This window comes from Neophocaena asiaeorientalis, unplaced genomic scaffold (assembly GCF_003031525.2).
Source record: "Neophocaena asiaeorientalis asiaeorientalis breed wild unplaced genomic scaffold, Neophocaena_asiaeorientalis_V1.1 scaffold1186, whole genome shotgun sequence".
Classification (NCBI taxonomy): Eukaryota; Metazoa; Chordata; class Mammalia; order Artiodactyla; family Phocoenidae; genus Neophocaena; species Neophocaena asiaeorientalis.
Genome location: NW_020173974.1, coordinates 648,871 through 665,045, shown reverse-complemented (window position 1 = coordinate 665,045; position 16,175 = coordinate 648,871). Strand labels below are relative to the sequence as shown.

The window sequence follows — 16,175 nt, the reverse complement described above, 5'->3', positions numbered from 1 at the left end:
GGGAGGGGCGAGGTGCGGGGTGGGGGGGTGGGGGTGGAGCCAGGCAGTGACCCGGAAGCAGAAGTGACTGCCACAGGCTGAGTGCTGGGGAGCTGCATCGGCGATCGCAGCGGTAGAAGCAGCAGTTTATCTGTGTGCAGCCCCAAACTGGGAAGAAGATGCTAATTAAAGTGAAGGTGGGAGCACCTCCAGCCTTGCCAAGACGCAGTGGTACTGGGCTGGCCGCTGTGCGTTAAGGGAGAAGCCGGGAAGGAAAACCACGCCTTTCCCGAGCCTGGAGGGGGCTGACAGCCTCGGGGCTCCGCGCTAGGGTTGATGGGATGTGGGGGGGGGTCCCCAAAAGGGCTTCGAGAGCAGGGGCTGGCCCAGCCAGACGACCCCGGGGTCTGTGCTGTCCCTGCTTTCATTCCGGGACCGTTCCTTGATCCAGAAGGAGGCCGCCTTTGTCCGGGGTCTCGCTGTGTTCGAACCCCCGCGGTCATAGAGAAGGCCTAGCAGCATCTTGGCCCCGCTCTCTCTCGGATTCTTGGAATAAGCTCTGTTCTCCATCGTTCATGCCCCAGTTACCTGCTTCTCCCAGCCCCTAACGTAGGCTACTCCGAGTACAGCACAAAAACGTAGCCTAGGGAACCGGGGCCTCCCAGGAACTAGACTGTGAGCTTTTGCTAGTTGTCGCCAAGGTGTAGTATCTCAGCCGGCCTTCAGGAAACAAAGCTGGGAGCGTGTTCAGTTAGCACCTGCATTTCTGAGCCAGCATCGTGGACCAGACTCACTTCCTTGACTGAGGCAGGTTAGTTATCAGTGCCCTAGTTCTTGGTACTAGCAGTGTTTCTTTCCTTCATCTCCATCCCGCCTCCCGTGGTTCTTCACCAGTTTCCAACCCTCATTAGTCCTATCTGCTATTTCCTCCTTTGTGCCTTAAGAGGGAGGGACAAAAACTAACAATTGATGCAGTGCAACGTTAGTTTAGCATTTAAAAAAAAAAAACTGCCAAGGAAGTCTGTCGTTATTTCATCAGCTCTTTAGTGTATTTATCATGCATAATAGCCATTAACCTCTTCAGTCCTTCTGAACCACCATCTTAGCTAAGGATTGAGGCCAAGCAGCATGTTGAAGGTCATTGTTTCTCAAATTTTGAGTAATGAGCTATAAAACAGTCACTAGTGGTAAAATCAGTTTAATAAGTCCGTGGGTCACAAGCAACAAGAAAAAAATAGAGATATCAGGGTATACTTCTGGGTAAGAGGATTGTTTGTGAAATTTTGGGTTTTATTTTGTATGTATATTACATGCATGGATATGATATTAGTTAATATGTATTTCTTAGTGTGGGTCACTGTCCAAAAAGTCTTGAGAAACATTAGCAAGTGAATGCTTATGTCATTTCAATACATATGGATTCTCAGGTTCTCTTAGTCCTCCCTTAGTCCAAAGAAGAGGTTATTACTATACTTTTGTTCAGTGTTTTGTAAACCTTTTTTTAAATCTCAACCTACACAAAAAAATTTTACCTCATGGTCCCATACAACACAAAATAACTGTGTGTGATATGCTCTGGTATTTTGAATTCTATTCCAAGTTGATTTCATAACCCACTGATGGGTTGAGACCTGCAGTTTAAGAAAATACTGTATTCTAGATGGGCTTCTCAACTTAAAAATGTGTAAGAATCACCTGGGGATCTTGTTAAAATGCTGATTCTAATTCAGTGGTCTGGGACGGAGCCCGAGATTCTGCATTTCTAACATTCTGCATTTCTGCTCGTCTGGGGAGTATACAAGGTTCTACTTTCTTTGAATCCATTTGTATTTAGTACTTCTCTAAACCTGTCAGGCTCCTTTCCCAAAACACTTTCCTTTCCACCTTCAAATAGGTTTCTCTGTCCATCTTTCTCTTTCTTTTTTGTATGTTAAATACATTTTTGTATGTTAAATAAATAAAGCAATTAGCTGTGAACTACTATACAAATGATAGGTTTTTTAGCAGGGTTCCTTTGTGAATTATTCATTCTTCCACTGTCGTTCTCCATGTAGGTAAATTATTCCGTATCTCTTTTTGCAATCTTTTACAACTAAATCCCTTGTCGAAGGAAGGAAAAACACACAACATAAGAGCTGTGAGTTCAGTTTATTTGGGGACTTACTGAGGACCTTAGCCCAGGAGACAGCCTCTTAGATAGCACTGAGGAACTGCTCCAAAGGTAAGTGGGGGAGGTCAGCATGTATGTGATTTTGGCAAAGGGTAATCAAGCACGCATCTCGGTAGAAGGTTGCTGCTAGTTAAGAGGAACAGATATCTTAGTTAATGGTTTTAGTGCTTTTCTAAGTATGGGAAGATGCAAGAATTTGGGTTCATAAAATTTTCTCCTGAAAATATCTAACTATCTAAAGGCCTGTTCTATTAATTTTCCCAGAGCACATTCCTGATGTGCCTCATTCCTGTCTCCACCTTGAACTCCTTTCAGGCTGGGTTGAAAGTCAGCGACTGCAGTGGCTAATGACTTAATTCTTGTAGAACCAGGAGGCAAGTGACATCCTTTAGTTGGCACACTCGTGATTTAAAACTTCTCTTGATACCTCATCTCTGTGTTTCTAAAATTAAATACAGCATCTTCTGTCTTAAGCCATCTTCCCAATACTCATCTCATATATTGATCCCATCAATCTACCAGTTACCTGGAACCCAGTTCTTTAAAATCATTGTTCTCTTATAGGACCTAATTTTTCTTTTGATACATCTTTCTGTTGATTTTCTTTCTATTCCCACATTACCCTTGTTCTCATCTGGGGTCTCATTAACTTATATCTTTATTTCTCTGTGATACCTCCAGAGAAATACCTCTTGTTGGGATACCTCCAACAAGATTTCCTACTGCCATTCCCCTCTAAAGTTTAGAGTCTAGGGACTTCCCTGGTGGTCCAATGGTTAAGACTTCACCTTCCAGTGTAGGGGGTGTGGGTTCGATCCCAAAACATAAAACAGAAACAATATTGTAACAAATTCAATAAAGCCTTTAAAAAATGGTCCACATCAAAAAATTCTTTAAAAAAATAAAGTATATGTATTTTTAAAAAAATAATAATAAAGTTTAGAGTCTATACCAAAATACGGTGTACAAAATCATAGTGTACAGGTCTTCTTTAACCTTCTTTTTCATCATATTATTCCCTAACCTCAAATCCTGCATTGATTCCTCTTAGCAAATTACTTTGGGCACCTGTCTTTACTATCTAAGCCCCAGTTTTCTCATTCATGCTTTTTTAAACGTAAAATAAAACACAAAGCTCTTAAGGGTTAAGTTCAAGGAGTTTTTAACAACAGTATACCCCCATGTAGCCACAGATCTAGAACATTTTCACCCCTGCCCTCTGAAAGTTCCATAGGTTAGTTTTGCTTGTTTTAGAATTTCATATAATGGAATTATAGAATATATCATTTTTGTGTCTGGCTTCTTTCACTCAGCATTATGTCTGTTGTTGTGTCTGTAGCTCCTTCTTATTACTTGGTAATACTACATTAAATGACTATATCACAATTTGTTTATCCATTCTCCTGTTGATGGACGTTTGGGTTATTTCCAGTTTCTGGCTATTATGAAGGAGGCTTCTAATAGCCAGAAATGATGATACGAACATTGTCTTTTTGTGGACTTACGTTTTCATTTCCTTTGGATAAATACCTAGGAATGGAATTACTAGGTCATGTATAACTTTAAAAGATGCTGCCAAACAGATCTCCAAAGTATGGCACCATTTTACATCCCTACTTACAATGAGTGAGCATTCCAGCTACTCTGCACCCATCTTTATTATAGCTATTTTAGTGGGTGTGAAATGTTATCTCAGGTTTAAATTAATCACTGTTGATTTTCCCTCACCACAGCACTTTGTCACTGCCCCTTGTATTTTGGACGATAACATTCAGTATGGCATTTCTTGTGTATTGGTTTGTTCTATTAATTGTATGTCTCAGTGTCTCTTGGTTGTAAATCTTCCCTTGAAAGAAATTGTTGGCAAGGGCTGGGTCACTTAATTTCTTTTATATCCCCTACAGTGCTTATAGCAGAATGTCAGGCTGAGGTTCATCATAGACTAGTTGAATAGCGTTGAATGTATTCCCAGGTCACAATGACCAGATTTGAGGGAAGAAATCCAGTATGACATGGTCTTTTAAAATATCTTTTAAAATTGAAATCAAGAATATCTTTTAAAATTGTTCAGTTTTAAATGATTTTAATTATGACAATTTCAGACATATACAACAGCAGAGAGAAGGAATAATGCACCCTATACGAAGCTTCAAAAACGATCATCTTATGGCCAATCTTATTTTATTTATACTCACCAACTTTCCTTACCTTACGTTTTAAGGAGCAAGTTCCAGATAGCATAGCGTATACTATTGGTATATATTTCAGTATTTATCTGTAAAAAAGAACTTTTTTTACTAACATAACCATAATTATTACACCTAAAAAATCAACAGTGATTTCACACTATCATTGTCTCATTTGTTTTTTATAATTTGTTGGAATCTGGATCCAACTAAGATTCATACATTGTAGTTGGTTGATAAGTATTTTAGGCCTCTTTAAACCTGTAATTCCCCATTTCCCCCATTTTTTTTCTTGTTGAATAATCTAGGTGGTTGTTCCCGTAGAGTTTCCTATAGTTTGAATTTTGCTGATTACATTCCCATGCTGTCTTTTAATATATTCCTCTTTCCTCTATATTTCCTGTCAATAGGTAATAAGATCGAGAGGCTTGATTAGTCCTTTTTGTCTGTTCATGTGTGAGAATCATTCATAGGTGGTATTGTGACATACTTCTGTCAGGTTGTTTTGCTTTCTGCGATGTTAGTCATTGCCTAGATCCATTATTTCATTGGAGGTTACAAAATGGGGATATTCTGATTTTATTGTTGCTTCCTACATTAGCTGGGATCCTTGAGCAGTGTCCAGTACAGTGGCCATTTGCCCACGTGCACTATTGACCACTGGAAATGTGGCTAGTGAGACTGAGGAACTCAATTATTTTATTTGTATTTGATTTTAATTAATTTAATATAAGAACTGAAACTTTATTCAGTAGTTGGAAAACTTTTAACTTGTTTGGAACAAGTTGGGAACGTAAACATACTTTTTCAACTGTAAATTGTGAAACTTAAATACAGATCAAGTATTTCAGATGATAACTTATCATCTGAATTGAGGTGTGCTGTCAGTATGAAATGCGCACAGAATTTTGAAGATTTGGTTAGAAGAAAAGAATGTAAAATATATTAATAATTTGAATATATTGGGTTTCAGAATATTAAAATTAATTTCACCTTTTAAAAATGTGGCTGCTAGAATATTTAATATTGTATATGTGGCTTTCACTAAGTTTCTATCTCTAGTGGACAGTGCTGCTTTACAGAATGGTTTCCTTATACTCTCATCAAGGACATTGTTTAAAATTTTTTTTCTCATCCCAGTGTATTCATGGTATTAAAAAATGGAAAATACAAAAAAGCGCAAAGAAAATAATTTAAATCACCCATAATCTCAAAACTCAAGATAAAAGCACTGATGTCTACATCCTTCCAAACTTTTTTGAAAGCATATAAATACATGTATGTGTGTGTTTATTTATTTAGTTACAAAATAAGAATTATACTGTTAGTCTAAATATTGTTTGAGAACTGTGTGATTTTCCCCCTGTGTTTGTACCATAATTTATTTAACCCTCAATTGTGTGATATTTAGATTGCGTTTCTAGTTTTTCAGTTTCAAAAAGTTGCAATTCATTGTCATAGGTATATTTTTGGACAGAGGATTATTTTCCCAGAAGTGTTATTGCTGGGACACCATATGCCAGATTGCTCTCTGGAAACATTCATAGGCTTCTATAGTCGATCTCAGAAACAAAGGACCAGTGCTAGAGATTTAGATTTTATAAACCAATAATTTTTTTCAAATGTCATAAAGCCCAAACATCTGACTCTTGGTAGAGCAGTTCTAGGCTTTCCGTTAGAGTCTTTTGTACTCTTTAAAAATTGTTATTATTAAATCAGAATGAATATTTATTAATATTCATGTGATAAAGGAATATATTTTTATTAGATATTTTATTAGATAGTACAGATAAAGGGAGAGTTAGCTTTGGTCTCCTCAATCCTACTCCCCTTCTCAAGGATCATCATAATTTTAGGAGATAGGTATACTTTTAATCCTTTCTTCTATGCATGTATGTATGTATATATTTACATATAGAAAATGATACATAATCATACATTCTCTAGATCTTTCCATGTTAGTGTATAAACTGTTGCATAATAAATATATCATTCTAGGGCTTCCCTGGTGTTATATATATATATAAAATTCTATGGCTGTACCATAGTTTAATAGTTTTCCTATTAATAGGCATTAGGCTGTTTCTTGTGTTTTGCTTTTATGAAAGGTGTTGCAGTAAACCTCATATGTTCCTCTTTGAATACGTACTCAAATTTCAAGTTTTTCCTTAAGGTTAGTTATCTAGAAATAGAATTGTCTGGTTAAAGAGTCTTTGCATTTAAAGTATTATGATCAATAAATTGAGATAATTTGTGGACAACATGGTATTGCATGCTTTTCATTTTGTCAGGAAGGAGCCTAAAGAAATACCATATATTGTCACTGTCGTTACATAAAAGGACATTTTTAACACCTGAAAATGTTTAGTTTCATGAAAATCTCATTGTTGTCATTATTTTTCTCATTTTAGCATAGACTATTGAAAATTTTCAAACAGACCAGCTTGAGTTGGGGTGGAAACTTGAAAATTACTTTTGTAATTTATTCTTTTGCATCCAAACAGGTCAATCCAAAGGAGTTACTCTTGCATTTTTTGAAATATCCTTAGTAGTGAACCATTCTCATGGTTGAGAAGTTAGATCCTAAGCACTTTCTTCATGCTGGTCTTTGTGAATATCATAAGTAGGAACCATATGTTATTTTGTGAGTCCACCACAGGAGTGTACATTGGGTCTCAATACTAGATCAGCCAGACTTGGGCAGTACTGAGTACAGAGCTGAAAGCTCAGGTTCTGGGGCCAGAGAGTTTGTGTTTGGATTCATACTCTCCTTTTTAACCTGTCCAAACCCCATTTTCCTCAACTATAAATGGTGATAGTAATAGTACATATCTCACAAGTACTTGCAAGGATTAAATGTATTGACGCATGTAAGATACTCAGCATAGTTTCTAACTCTTGGAAAGTGTTCAGTAAATGTTGGCTGTGATCATAACATGATCATTGGTGTATTTAGCTGTTCCACCAATATTTATTGACTGCTTCTATGTCAAACATTGTGCTTTGTGCTTAAATTAGGAAGACTGAACAGTCTCTGTCCTTTAGGGAGCTGGAGTATAAATTGGAGAGTTTGACACTTAAACAACTAGCTGTAATGGCTCTTAAAGTGTACTGGGGACAAGTCATCAATCTTAAAGTGTCCCTTGAAGGTTTGCAAAGGAGCGGAAGAGGGCATGGCAACAAGAAAAACAGTAGAAGCAAGGAAAATGCCCCTAAATTATGGATTATTGTAGACTGGTGCAGATGGAGTTTGAAGAGCAAGGATGGATGGGAGATTAGATTGGATGAAGCACGTTTATAAGTGTACAATGAGTATAATTATTGTTTGAATATCAGCAGCCCTTTGTCTATAGAAGAAGTCAAGAAGACCAGAGCTGCAATTTAGGATTTAGGTGGAAGTCTGGAGAAGATATGGGAGAATAGAATGTTGAATTCTAGTATTACTTAAAAAGTTGGTCAGGGACTTCCCTGGTGGTGCAGTGGTTGAGACTCTGTGCTCCCAATGCAGGGGACCTGGGTTCAATCCCTGGTCAGGGAACTAGATCCCACATGCATGCTGCAACTAAGGGTTTGCATGCCACAACTGAGGAGCCCTCGAGCCACAACTAAAGAGCCCTCCTGCCACAACTAAGACCCAGCGCAACCAAATAAATAAATAAATATTAAAAAAAAAAAAGTTGGTCAGAGGTGATCTCCAGTGTCCCTGAGAGAATTCTTTGAGTTATCTCAATGTTAATTTCTAGCATTGGTACATGAGATAAGGTCCTTCTCAAAGGAGTACTTTCCTTAGGACAATTCTCATTGCTGTCTTATCGAAAGGAGCTATGGTATTCTCTTAGATTCTAGCAGAATGGGAGGTGAGATGACCTGTGAGATTAAAAGGGTCAAATGGTTTACAGAATCTTCCCCTATCAAAGTTGTTCACAGCCTAAAAATGTCTGAAATCGGGTGTGGTCAAAACTTCTGATACTTCAAATCAGCTTTGAGAATGTGCGTTTCTCAGAAGGTAGTAGATCCCCCAAGACTAGGCCAGGATGTTTTACCTAGGAGACAAATTGTATATTGGGCTATAGGATTCATGAAACCGTTGCCTGTTTCAGACGCTGACCGGAAAGGAGATTGAGATTGACATTGAACCCACAGACAAGGTAATGTACGCCCAGTACATCTCCATGCCTATCTCCCTACATGTACACTTGCTTGGGTATGCTGATGAACTGAGTCCTTCCGCTCTCATACTCTCTGCATAGCTCTTGTTCTTTCCCGTTCCACGGTCCTTCCCCCTGAGCAACCCCTGACTACTTGTACCCCTAAAGGTGGAGCGAATCAAGGAGCGTGTGGAGGAGAAAGAGGGAATCCCCCCACAGCAGCAGCGGCTCATCTACAGTGGTAAACAGATGTAAGTTTGGAATGGGAATGAGGGCGTGGCCATCTTATGTGAAGATGAAGATGCAAGTACTGGAGGTGGAGCAGGCCTGCCTTTTTTTTGTTGTCTCAGACCCTTTGGCAATTTGATGAAGGCTATGAACCCCTTCTCAGAATTAGATTTTTGCAGACATAAAATAAAATGCATGGAATTACAAAAGAAACTAATAGGATCGAAATACACTGATCACACTACTAAAAAAGCAAGTTTGTAATATATGTACTTCATTAAGATCTAATGATGGATATAATGACTAATTTTAAAAGATTTTCAAGATACCTACAAACAGTTGTGAAATGATAGGAAAATATCTAACTTTTGTTGTTAACAAGTTACCCATATTGCTAACGATACCCCTGTGGGTTTTTTGCCTGTGTTCAAAACTGAAAGAAATATCAAATTTCAGTTAGGGGTTAGTAAAAATATAAAGATGTAATTTTTTTCTCATCTGCATTCATAGATCCCCAGGCAGATCCATGAAACCCAGGTTAAGAACCTTGCTCTAGATGGTATTTATTTCTAATACCTTTTTTCTTTTTTTTTTGCCTCTTCCTGCAGGAACGATGAGAAGACAGCAGCTGATTACAAGATACTAGGTGGTTCAGTCCTCCACCTGGTATTGGCTCTGAGAGGAGGAGGTGGTCTTAGGCAGTGATGGACCCCCCCCTCCATTTCACCTCCTTGCCCTGTTGCTCATTATGAGGAATCATGTATCCTCTCACACTGTGGGACACCAGAGCCACTGCCCCCTCTCCTGGATGCCCAGTCTTGTGTGTCTGTTGGTGGGAGACTGTGAGGACCCCAGGATGCAGTGTTCCTGGCCCAAAGGGCCCTTGCTGGCTATTGGGTTTTAGTTTGCAGTCCTGTGTGCTTCCCTCTGTTAATGGCTATGTCCCTGGTTGTCAATAAAATATTTCCTGGCCTCCTGGAATCTTTCTTCTATTGCACAAACGTGACTGAAATCAAAATGGGCCAATGCACACTCAGTTATACCAGGCTGAAGGAGTAGGACAGTGTAAGAGAATGTGCCCTTAGAGGGGTTCTCAGATTCTTAAGAGTCTACACTCAGTGGTGTGCCGGAGCCAGCTCTTATCCCGCTCCAGAGCTAATTGTTGGCATCTTTCCTAACCCCATATTAAGTGACTTCGTGTTGGTAGCTTGAAATTGGCAATGGTAGGAATATTTACAGAAATTGACAAACAATACAAATCAGTCCTTCTCCCCAAACTGGTTGTTACATATCTGTCAGCATACTACTGACGTGGGTGGTAGAAACCAGGAGAGTGAATTCTCCCCCATTGTGACTCTACTGGACATTTGGGGCCTGTTTCAAGAAAGGCATCAAGAGCTTAGCCGACACTGCATTCTTTTATGGCTGGAATATTGCTGAGGGCTCTAGGCTGTATACGGTGGAGTGGCTGATGTGGAGAAAGGATGAGTGTGGAGTGACAAGCTATGATGGATCACTTTAGGGCTCAGTTGGTGAGATAAAATGAGAGACGGGTGCCAGACGAAAGGGTTTCCCTTCCTTGTCTCCTCTAGCTCAGTAGAAGCTGGCGAGGCCGGGTGGGGTGGAGAAGCAAGGGAAGAATATCCCTTGGAGAGACTTGGCATTGGCACTTTGCTGCGGTCCTCCCCGCCACCACCACCAGAAGGCGCTCTTGCGAGGTTTTGGGGCCGATCGTCCCAGCTCAGGTTGGCGACGCTCTAGTCGCCGCTTCTCTAAGGCCCGCGGGGCGGCCTGGGAGCCGCGGCAGAGAGGCCCGCCTCCGTGCGCGCAGCCCGCTGGCGCGGGTCATGGCGCGGCTCCCGAAGCTCGTAGTCTTCGATCTAGGTGAGGGGCTGGATTGGGAAGAGTTTCGTAGGGCACAGTTTTTTCCAAACCTCAGTTGATGCTCTCGAGGCCCTGCGCCTGCCCAGGCTGAGACCTCCCCCTCCTTCCTCTCACAGATTACACGCTGTGGCCGTTCTGGGTGGACACGCACGTAGACCCCCCGTTCCACAAAAGCAGGTGAGGCGGGGCTGGGGGGGCCTGGGGCCAGGCGGGGCCCCGCTTGAGCTGAGCACACTCTCGCCCTCCCCAGTGATGGAACTGTACGAGATAGGCGGGGCCAGGCCGTCCGACTGTACCCAGAGGTGCCTGAGGTCCTGGAAAGATTGCAGGGCTTGGGGGTGCCCGTCGCGGCCGCTTCACGGTAAGAAAAGCGACTGAGTCGGTCTAGTGCTGAGAGGTGCATGCATGAGGAGACTTCCCGTGTAACCCCTTGGCTGCAAAAATTTAGGCGGTGCAAACTTGCAGGTATTTGTATATTTTTCGAATTGTACCTTCTCCTGTGCATTTTGTTTAATAAACATTGGCTCAGTGCCACCTGTGTCAGGAGGGATATGGAATTGAATCAGGGCGGAGGATGCCTACCCATCCAGGAAGAACAGCAAGTTGATTTCCCCCTGGTTACACATAATTTCACTTGCAGCCTTGGCCCTCCACTCTCCTGATCCCATCTACTACACCTTTTTGCAGGACAGGTGAGGTTGAAGGGGCCAACCAGCTACTGGAGCTCTTTGACCTTGTCGGATACTTTGTTCATCGGGAGATCTATCCAGGCAGCAAGGTCACGCACTTTAAGAGGTACGCTGAGATAAGGGGAGAAGCAGGGAGACAGAAGACCAGAGAGGTTGGAGGAGCTAAGAAGCCAGAGTGGTTACCCTCGCCGTGTCTTGCACAGGTTGCATCAGAAGACTGGAGTTCCTTTCTCCCAGATGATCTTCTTTGATGATGAAAAGCGGAATATTGTAGATGTCAGCAAACTGGGTACTGACTGAATGGCAAGGATAGCCATTTGGGGAGTGAGGAGAAAGGGTTCCTAAGAGGGAAGGGGTTAGGTAGATATGTACAGGATGGATAGTTTGCATGCAGGTGACACCCCAAAAAGGTGAGAGTCATAATAGGGAGCCCTGAAGGCCTGATGAAATTGTGGCTTCTTTCTTTCTAGGTGTTACCAGCATTCATGTCCAGAATGGAATGAGCCTTCAGACCCTAACTCAAGGATTAGAGACATTTGCAAAGGCACAAGCTGGACTCTGAGGTCCAGTCCTGTGGATGAGCCTCATTTGAGGCATAGAACTGAAAGGAAATCAGGAGGGCATTTTCAGGTGCATTTGTAAATTATTAAAGTGTATTTGTGTGTGGCAGAAGAGATATTACCCAGTGTGTGTTGTTTCTAATTTTCTAGAGTGTGACCCGGGGTGGGCCATCCGGAGGTGCCAAGACCAGTAAGTGAGGCATTAGACTGCATCAGGTTCTGCCTTATAAACTTGTGGCAAACCCAAGACTGTGATTCCCTTATGCTCTCCCCATCCCCACACCTCTCCTGAGCTCTGTCAAGGACATGAAGAACTCTTCCACTGGCCCCAAGTAGTGGAGTGCATTACCCTGCACATTTCCTTCCAGGAAGCAAAGACTTTGTTTTGGGTTGGGGAGGGTGAGGCGACCTTTTTATATAGTGGGAAACGAAGCAGCCGCTTTAAGAGGAGCGCGTGGGTTTGGGGCTGGTGTGTCGGGTCGCACGTGATAGTGGTCTCGCTGGCGCTTGTTGATGATGTCGCCGTGGTGCCCTAAGGAGGGATTGGCCGAGGCTGGTCTCGGAGTGATGAGCCCAGCACCTCCCGGGAGCAAAGCGGAAGCGTACGGGACGCCGTAGGGCGGAGGCGGGAGAGGCTAGGGTCGCGATGAGTGGGCTCGGCCGGCTCTTCGGGAGGGGTGAGCCCGGCCGAGACTGGTCCTTGGGAGGTGCTGGCCGCAGGGGGCGGGGGGAGAGCCGGGAGACGCTGTCCTGAAAACCCTGGTGGTCCAGCAAGGCCTTCTCCCGGGCCAGGAGGCGCCGCCTTGTCAGGGCGCCTGGCTCCAGCTGCCTTCCTTCCTTCCCTTGGAGGGAAGAGCTCGAGGCCCGGGAGGGGGTGCGAGTGGTGAGCGTGGCAGCTGCGCTGGCTCCCGCTATTAAGGCCTGGGGGACAAGTTGCTGCCTGTCGGCATTCAGTCCTTTCCAAAACACTGGTGCTTCCTTTATGCTGGGCCAGAGGCAATCTGAGGTGACCCAGGAAAGGTACCCCTCGTGAGCTCCTCTGTGGTGCGGGAAGACAAGCAAAGTCTGGCATTTACAGCGTAGTGTGGCGACTCCGTGATGGAGATTAACCTAAAAGCCAGGGGTGCGCGGAAGAAGCAGGCACGGCGGGTGGTGATCCAGAAGGCTAGAAGTATGCCAGGTGGGGGGTTGAGGTTCTCCAGGAAGAGGTAACTGTGCAAAACAGAGGCAGGAAAAAGTATGGTATATTTAGGGAAAAGGAGTTCTGGCTGCCCCGTGAGTGTGTGTGTGTGTGTGTGTGTGTGTGCGCGCGCACGCGCTGAAGGAAGAGCAAAGTGTGGATGGAGAGGTAAACGGGGTCCAGATCATGAAGGACCCTGTGTGTCTTAAAGTTTTTTGGATTTTATCCTGTAGGCAGTGGAGAGTATGGAAGGATATTAAGCAGGCTAGGGCCTTCAGATTTTTTTTTTTTAATAAGTCTGTTAGAAGCGCAGAAGATGAAGGGAGAAATTGAGATCAGATTTTTTTTTTTTCTCTAGCCGCCCTACTTCATTCAGTTTGATCCTGTGGAATCAGGACCTTGAGTATCTCCTAGGATAGCAAGTGGAACAGTAATTATAAAAAGTGATTGAACTCTGGTGGGGAACACGGTAATGAAGAGGTTATGCATGTATGAGTGCAGGTGGTATATGGGAAGTCTTTGTACCTTCCACTCACTCAGTTTGCTGTGAACCCAAAACTGCTCTAAAAAAATAAATTCTATTAAAAAAAAACAACTGGAGATGACTTGAAAGGTAACTAGGAATAGCAAAAGAATATTGGCTTTGGAAATCATACTGTCACATTTCAATTTCTTTGCAGTCTCTTACTATAGTAATTGTGATTTTAGACCAAAATGTTAACTTCTTTATGCCTGTTTTCACATTCGTAGAGATAGTACATTCTTCGTAGAAAGTTGTTTGGGGATTAACAATAACACGGTCAAGTGCCTAGCACATACTATGCACTCAATAATCGGTGACTAATATTTTTCCTTTACACAATGTGGGCTGCTCCATTGGACTCCAGAGAAGAAGGAGAGGGGGCCAACCCCTGAAGAGGCAATACAGAAACTGAAGGAGACGGAGAAGATATTGATCAAGAAACAGGAATTTCTGGAGCAGAAGATTGAACAGGAGCTACAAACTGCCAAGAAGCATGGGACGAAGAATAAGAGAGGTAATGGGGGAGGGACAGGCACCACCAGGGAGGGCCCGGAGCGGGGAGCAAGGGCTTCTGGCTCTGATGTTCAGGGTGTGGGCTGGATCAGCCGCCCTACAGGCTTTGCGGAGGAAGAAAAGGTTGGAACAGCAGCTGGCACAAACGGACGGGACATTATCCACCCTGGAGTTTCAGCGTGAGGCCATTGAGAATGCCACCACCAATGCAGAAGTGCTTCGTACCATGGAGCTTGCTGCCCAAGGCATGAAGAAGGCCTACCAGGACATGTGGGTACGGGGGGATGGGAGGAGGGGGCCCAGGCACTGGGGAGAGTAGCTTGATATTATACTGTGAATCTTAAAACCTCTCCAGATATGAATTTACAGTAGAGTTGCCTGTGATGGCTAGACCCCTGTCAGCCTCCTTGCTTATTGCAAGGTGATCTCTTTGCTGGCTGGGGCATTCTAAGGGAGGAAAGATGATTTTCCTCTTTTTTTTTTGTGGTCTTTTGGCTGTACTGCAAGGCTTGTGGGATCTTAGTTCCTGGACCAGGGATTGAACCCCGGGCCCTCCACAGTGAAAACACCCAGTCCTAACCACTGGACTGCCAGGGAATTCCCAATTTTCCTCATTTTTAAAGATCCTTCAGAGAAGAGAGTGCAACCATTCCTCCCCAGTGTGTCTTCTTGCCATTTCTTAGCCCAGATTTGCCTCTTTACACTTTTCCAGGGATCTCTTTTACCTAGTAGCCATGGATTTGTCAGTCTGAAGCCACAGGCAGGAGGGTCTTCATTCATGTGAGATGAAAAAGTCAGGGTTGTCACCTGATTTCTGGGCTATGTATCTTGTTCTCAGGGACATTGACAAGGTGGATGAACTGATGGCTGACATCACAGAACAACAGGAGCTGGCCCAGCAGATCTCAGATGCCATTTCTCGACCCGTGGGATTTGGAGATGATGTGGATGAGGTGATTGGGAGTGAGGGGTCAAGGAATATTGGAGAAGGCGTGGGACCAGCCAGAAGGAATGCCCAAGAGAACTGCGGGACAGGTTTGGGGGAAAGTCCAAAAGTGGTATGTTTTTGGAAGTAGAATTTTCCTTTGTCTTGAGCGATCTTGTCATCCCATATCCAGGATGAACTGTTGGAGGAGCTAGAGGAGCTGGAGCAGGAGGAATTGGCCCGAGAATTGTTACATGTGGACGACAAGGAGGAGGAACCCCCAGTCACACTGCCCAGTGTACCGTCTACACATCTTCCTGCAGGGCCAGGTACCCAGGACTGTTCTGTCATCTCAGGGACTTGAGAGGGTGGGATAGATATGGGGAAAAATTATTCCTCATCCATCCTGCCTGAAAGGATCCAGGCAGAGAGGGTTGCTGCTACAGTTGCACAGGTTGTTGACTGCATAAGGGCACCTGGCTGAAGGGGAATGAGGACTGAAATCAGGCCTGTGCTTCACTCAGCAAACTGTGTCCCCTGGTTTAGGACTGCAAATGCCCGGAGAAAGAGGCAGCTTCTTCTGATTTGCCCAAAGGTGCTGTGGGAATTAGCAGCAGCCCAGCAAGCAAGACCATACCCTTAGGTTCTTTGCTGGGAGAGAGTGTTCCGCAGGCTCTGAGTGTTATAGGAGGGGATGGTTGGAAGTTGCTGAGGCCTTAACACTTCTTTCTTTCTCTGGGTATCCTTATCCCCAAAGCTCCCAAAACGGATGAAGATGAAGAAGCACTAAAGCAGTTGGCTGAGTGGGTGTCCTGATGAGTCTGGGCTTGTCTACCTGACGCTGCCTTCATTGTTCTCTTTTCCTTAAGTGCCAAGTGCTAAGCTAAAGGAACATGGCCTTGTTGGGAGGTCCTGCTGAGAGTGGTAGTGTGACCCTGCCTGAGAAAAGGGTCTGTCGCCCTCCCATCCCAGGCTCAACCCTGAAGAAGGATCTTGGTGCAGGAGGAACCCCTGGGCTCCCTTTAATAGCAGTTACAGTGCCCTCGTTCGCAATAAAATTGGGCGGATGGAACCCTAGTGCTTATACTGCCTTGTCTACAACTGAAACTCGTCTCCTGGTCCTTGGAGCTTTGTTTCAAGAAATGAGTAGTAATGAGAGTAATGAAGGGGAGTTGGAGCATAGGAGAAAT

At 43.7% G+C, this 16,175-nt stretch overlaps 3 protein-coding genes across 6 annotated transcripts; all 3 read left to right on the top strand.

Moving 5' to 3' along the window:
• Positions 1 to 38: 38 nt before the first annotated feature.
• Positions 39 to 9,689, top strand: NEDD8 (NEDD8 ubiquitin like modifier). Of its 2 annotated transcripts, none has more exons than XM_024753215.1 (4): positions 39 to 176; positions 8,436 to 8,483; positions 8,652 to 8,734; positions 9,320 to 9,689. In XM_024753215.1, the coding sequence occupies exons 1-4, from the start codon at positions 159 to 161 to the stop codon at positions 9,414 to 9,416; spliced, it is 246 nt and encodes an 81-aa protein (XP_024608983.1). In that variant the 5' UTR covers positions 39 to 158; the 3' UTR covers positions 9,417 to 9,689. The 2 variants fall into 2 exon arrangements, with proteins under 2 accessions (XP_024608983.1, XP_024608982.1); XM_024753214.1 differs by having other exon boundaries at positions 49 to 227; positions 9,320 to 9,554.
• A 129-nt stretch (positions 9,690 to 9,818) lies between these two features.
• On the top strand, positions 9,819 to 11,965 carry MDP1 (magnesium dependent phosphatase 1). Of its 3 annotated transcripts, none has more exons than XM_024753212.1 (6): positions 10,434 to 10,595; positions 10,712 to 10,768; positions 10,846 to 10,956; positions 11,288 to 11,390; positions 11,488 to 11,573; positions 11,755 to 11,965. In XM_024753212.1, exons 1-6 carry the CDS (start codon positions 10,559 to 10,561, stop codon positions 11,844 to 11,846), a joined length of 486 nt encoding a protein of 161 aa, XP_024608980.1. In that variant the 5' UTR covers positions 10,434 to 10,558; the 3' UTR covers positions 11,847 to 11,965. The 3 variants fall into 3 exon arrangements, with proteins under 3 accessions (XP_024608981.1, XP_024608980.1, XP_024608979.1); XM_024753211.1 differs by having other exon boundaries at positions 10,449 to 10,595; positions 10,712 to 10,772; positions 11,283 to 11,390; XM_024753213.1 differs by lacking the exon at positions 11,488 to 11,573 and having other exon boundaries at positions 9,819 to 10,595; positions 10,712 to 10,772; positions 11,283 to 11,333; positions 11,752 to 11,965.
• Positions 11,966 to 12,107: 142 nt separating this feature from the next.
• On the top strand, positions 12,108 to 16,092 carry CHMP4A (charged multivesicular body protein 4A). Its single transcript, XM_024753210.1, has 6 exons — positions 12,108 to 12,521; positions 13,912 to 14,061; positions 14,153 to 14,330; positions 14,899 to 15,013; positions 15,179 to 15,314; positions 15,743 to 16,092. The coding sequence occupies exons 1-6, from the start codon at positions 12,491 to 12,493 to the stop codon at positions 15,799 to 15,801; spliced, it is 669 nt and encodes a 222-aa protein (XP_024608978.1). The 5' UTR covers positions 12,108 to 12,490; the 3' UTR covers positions 15,802 to 16,092.
• The last annotated feature ends 83 nt before the right edge of the window (positions 16,093 to 16,175 follow it).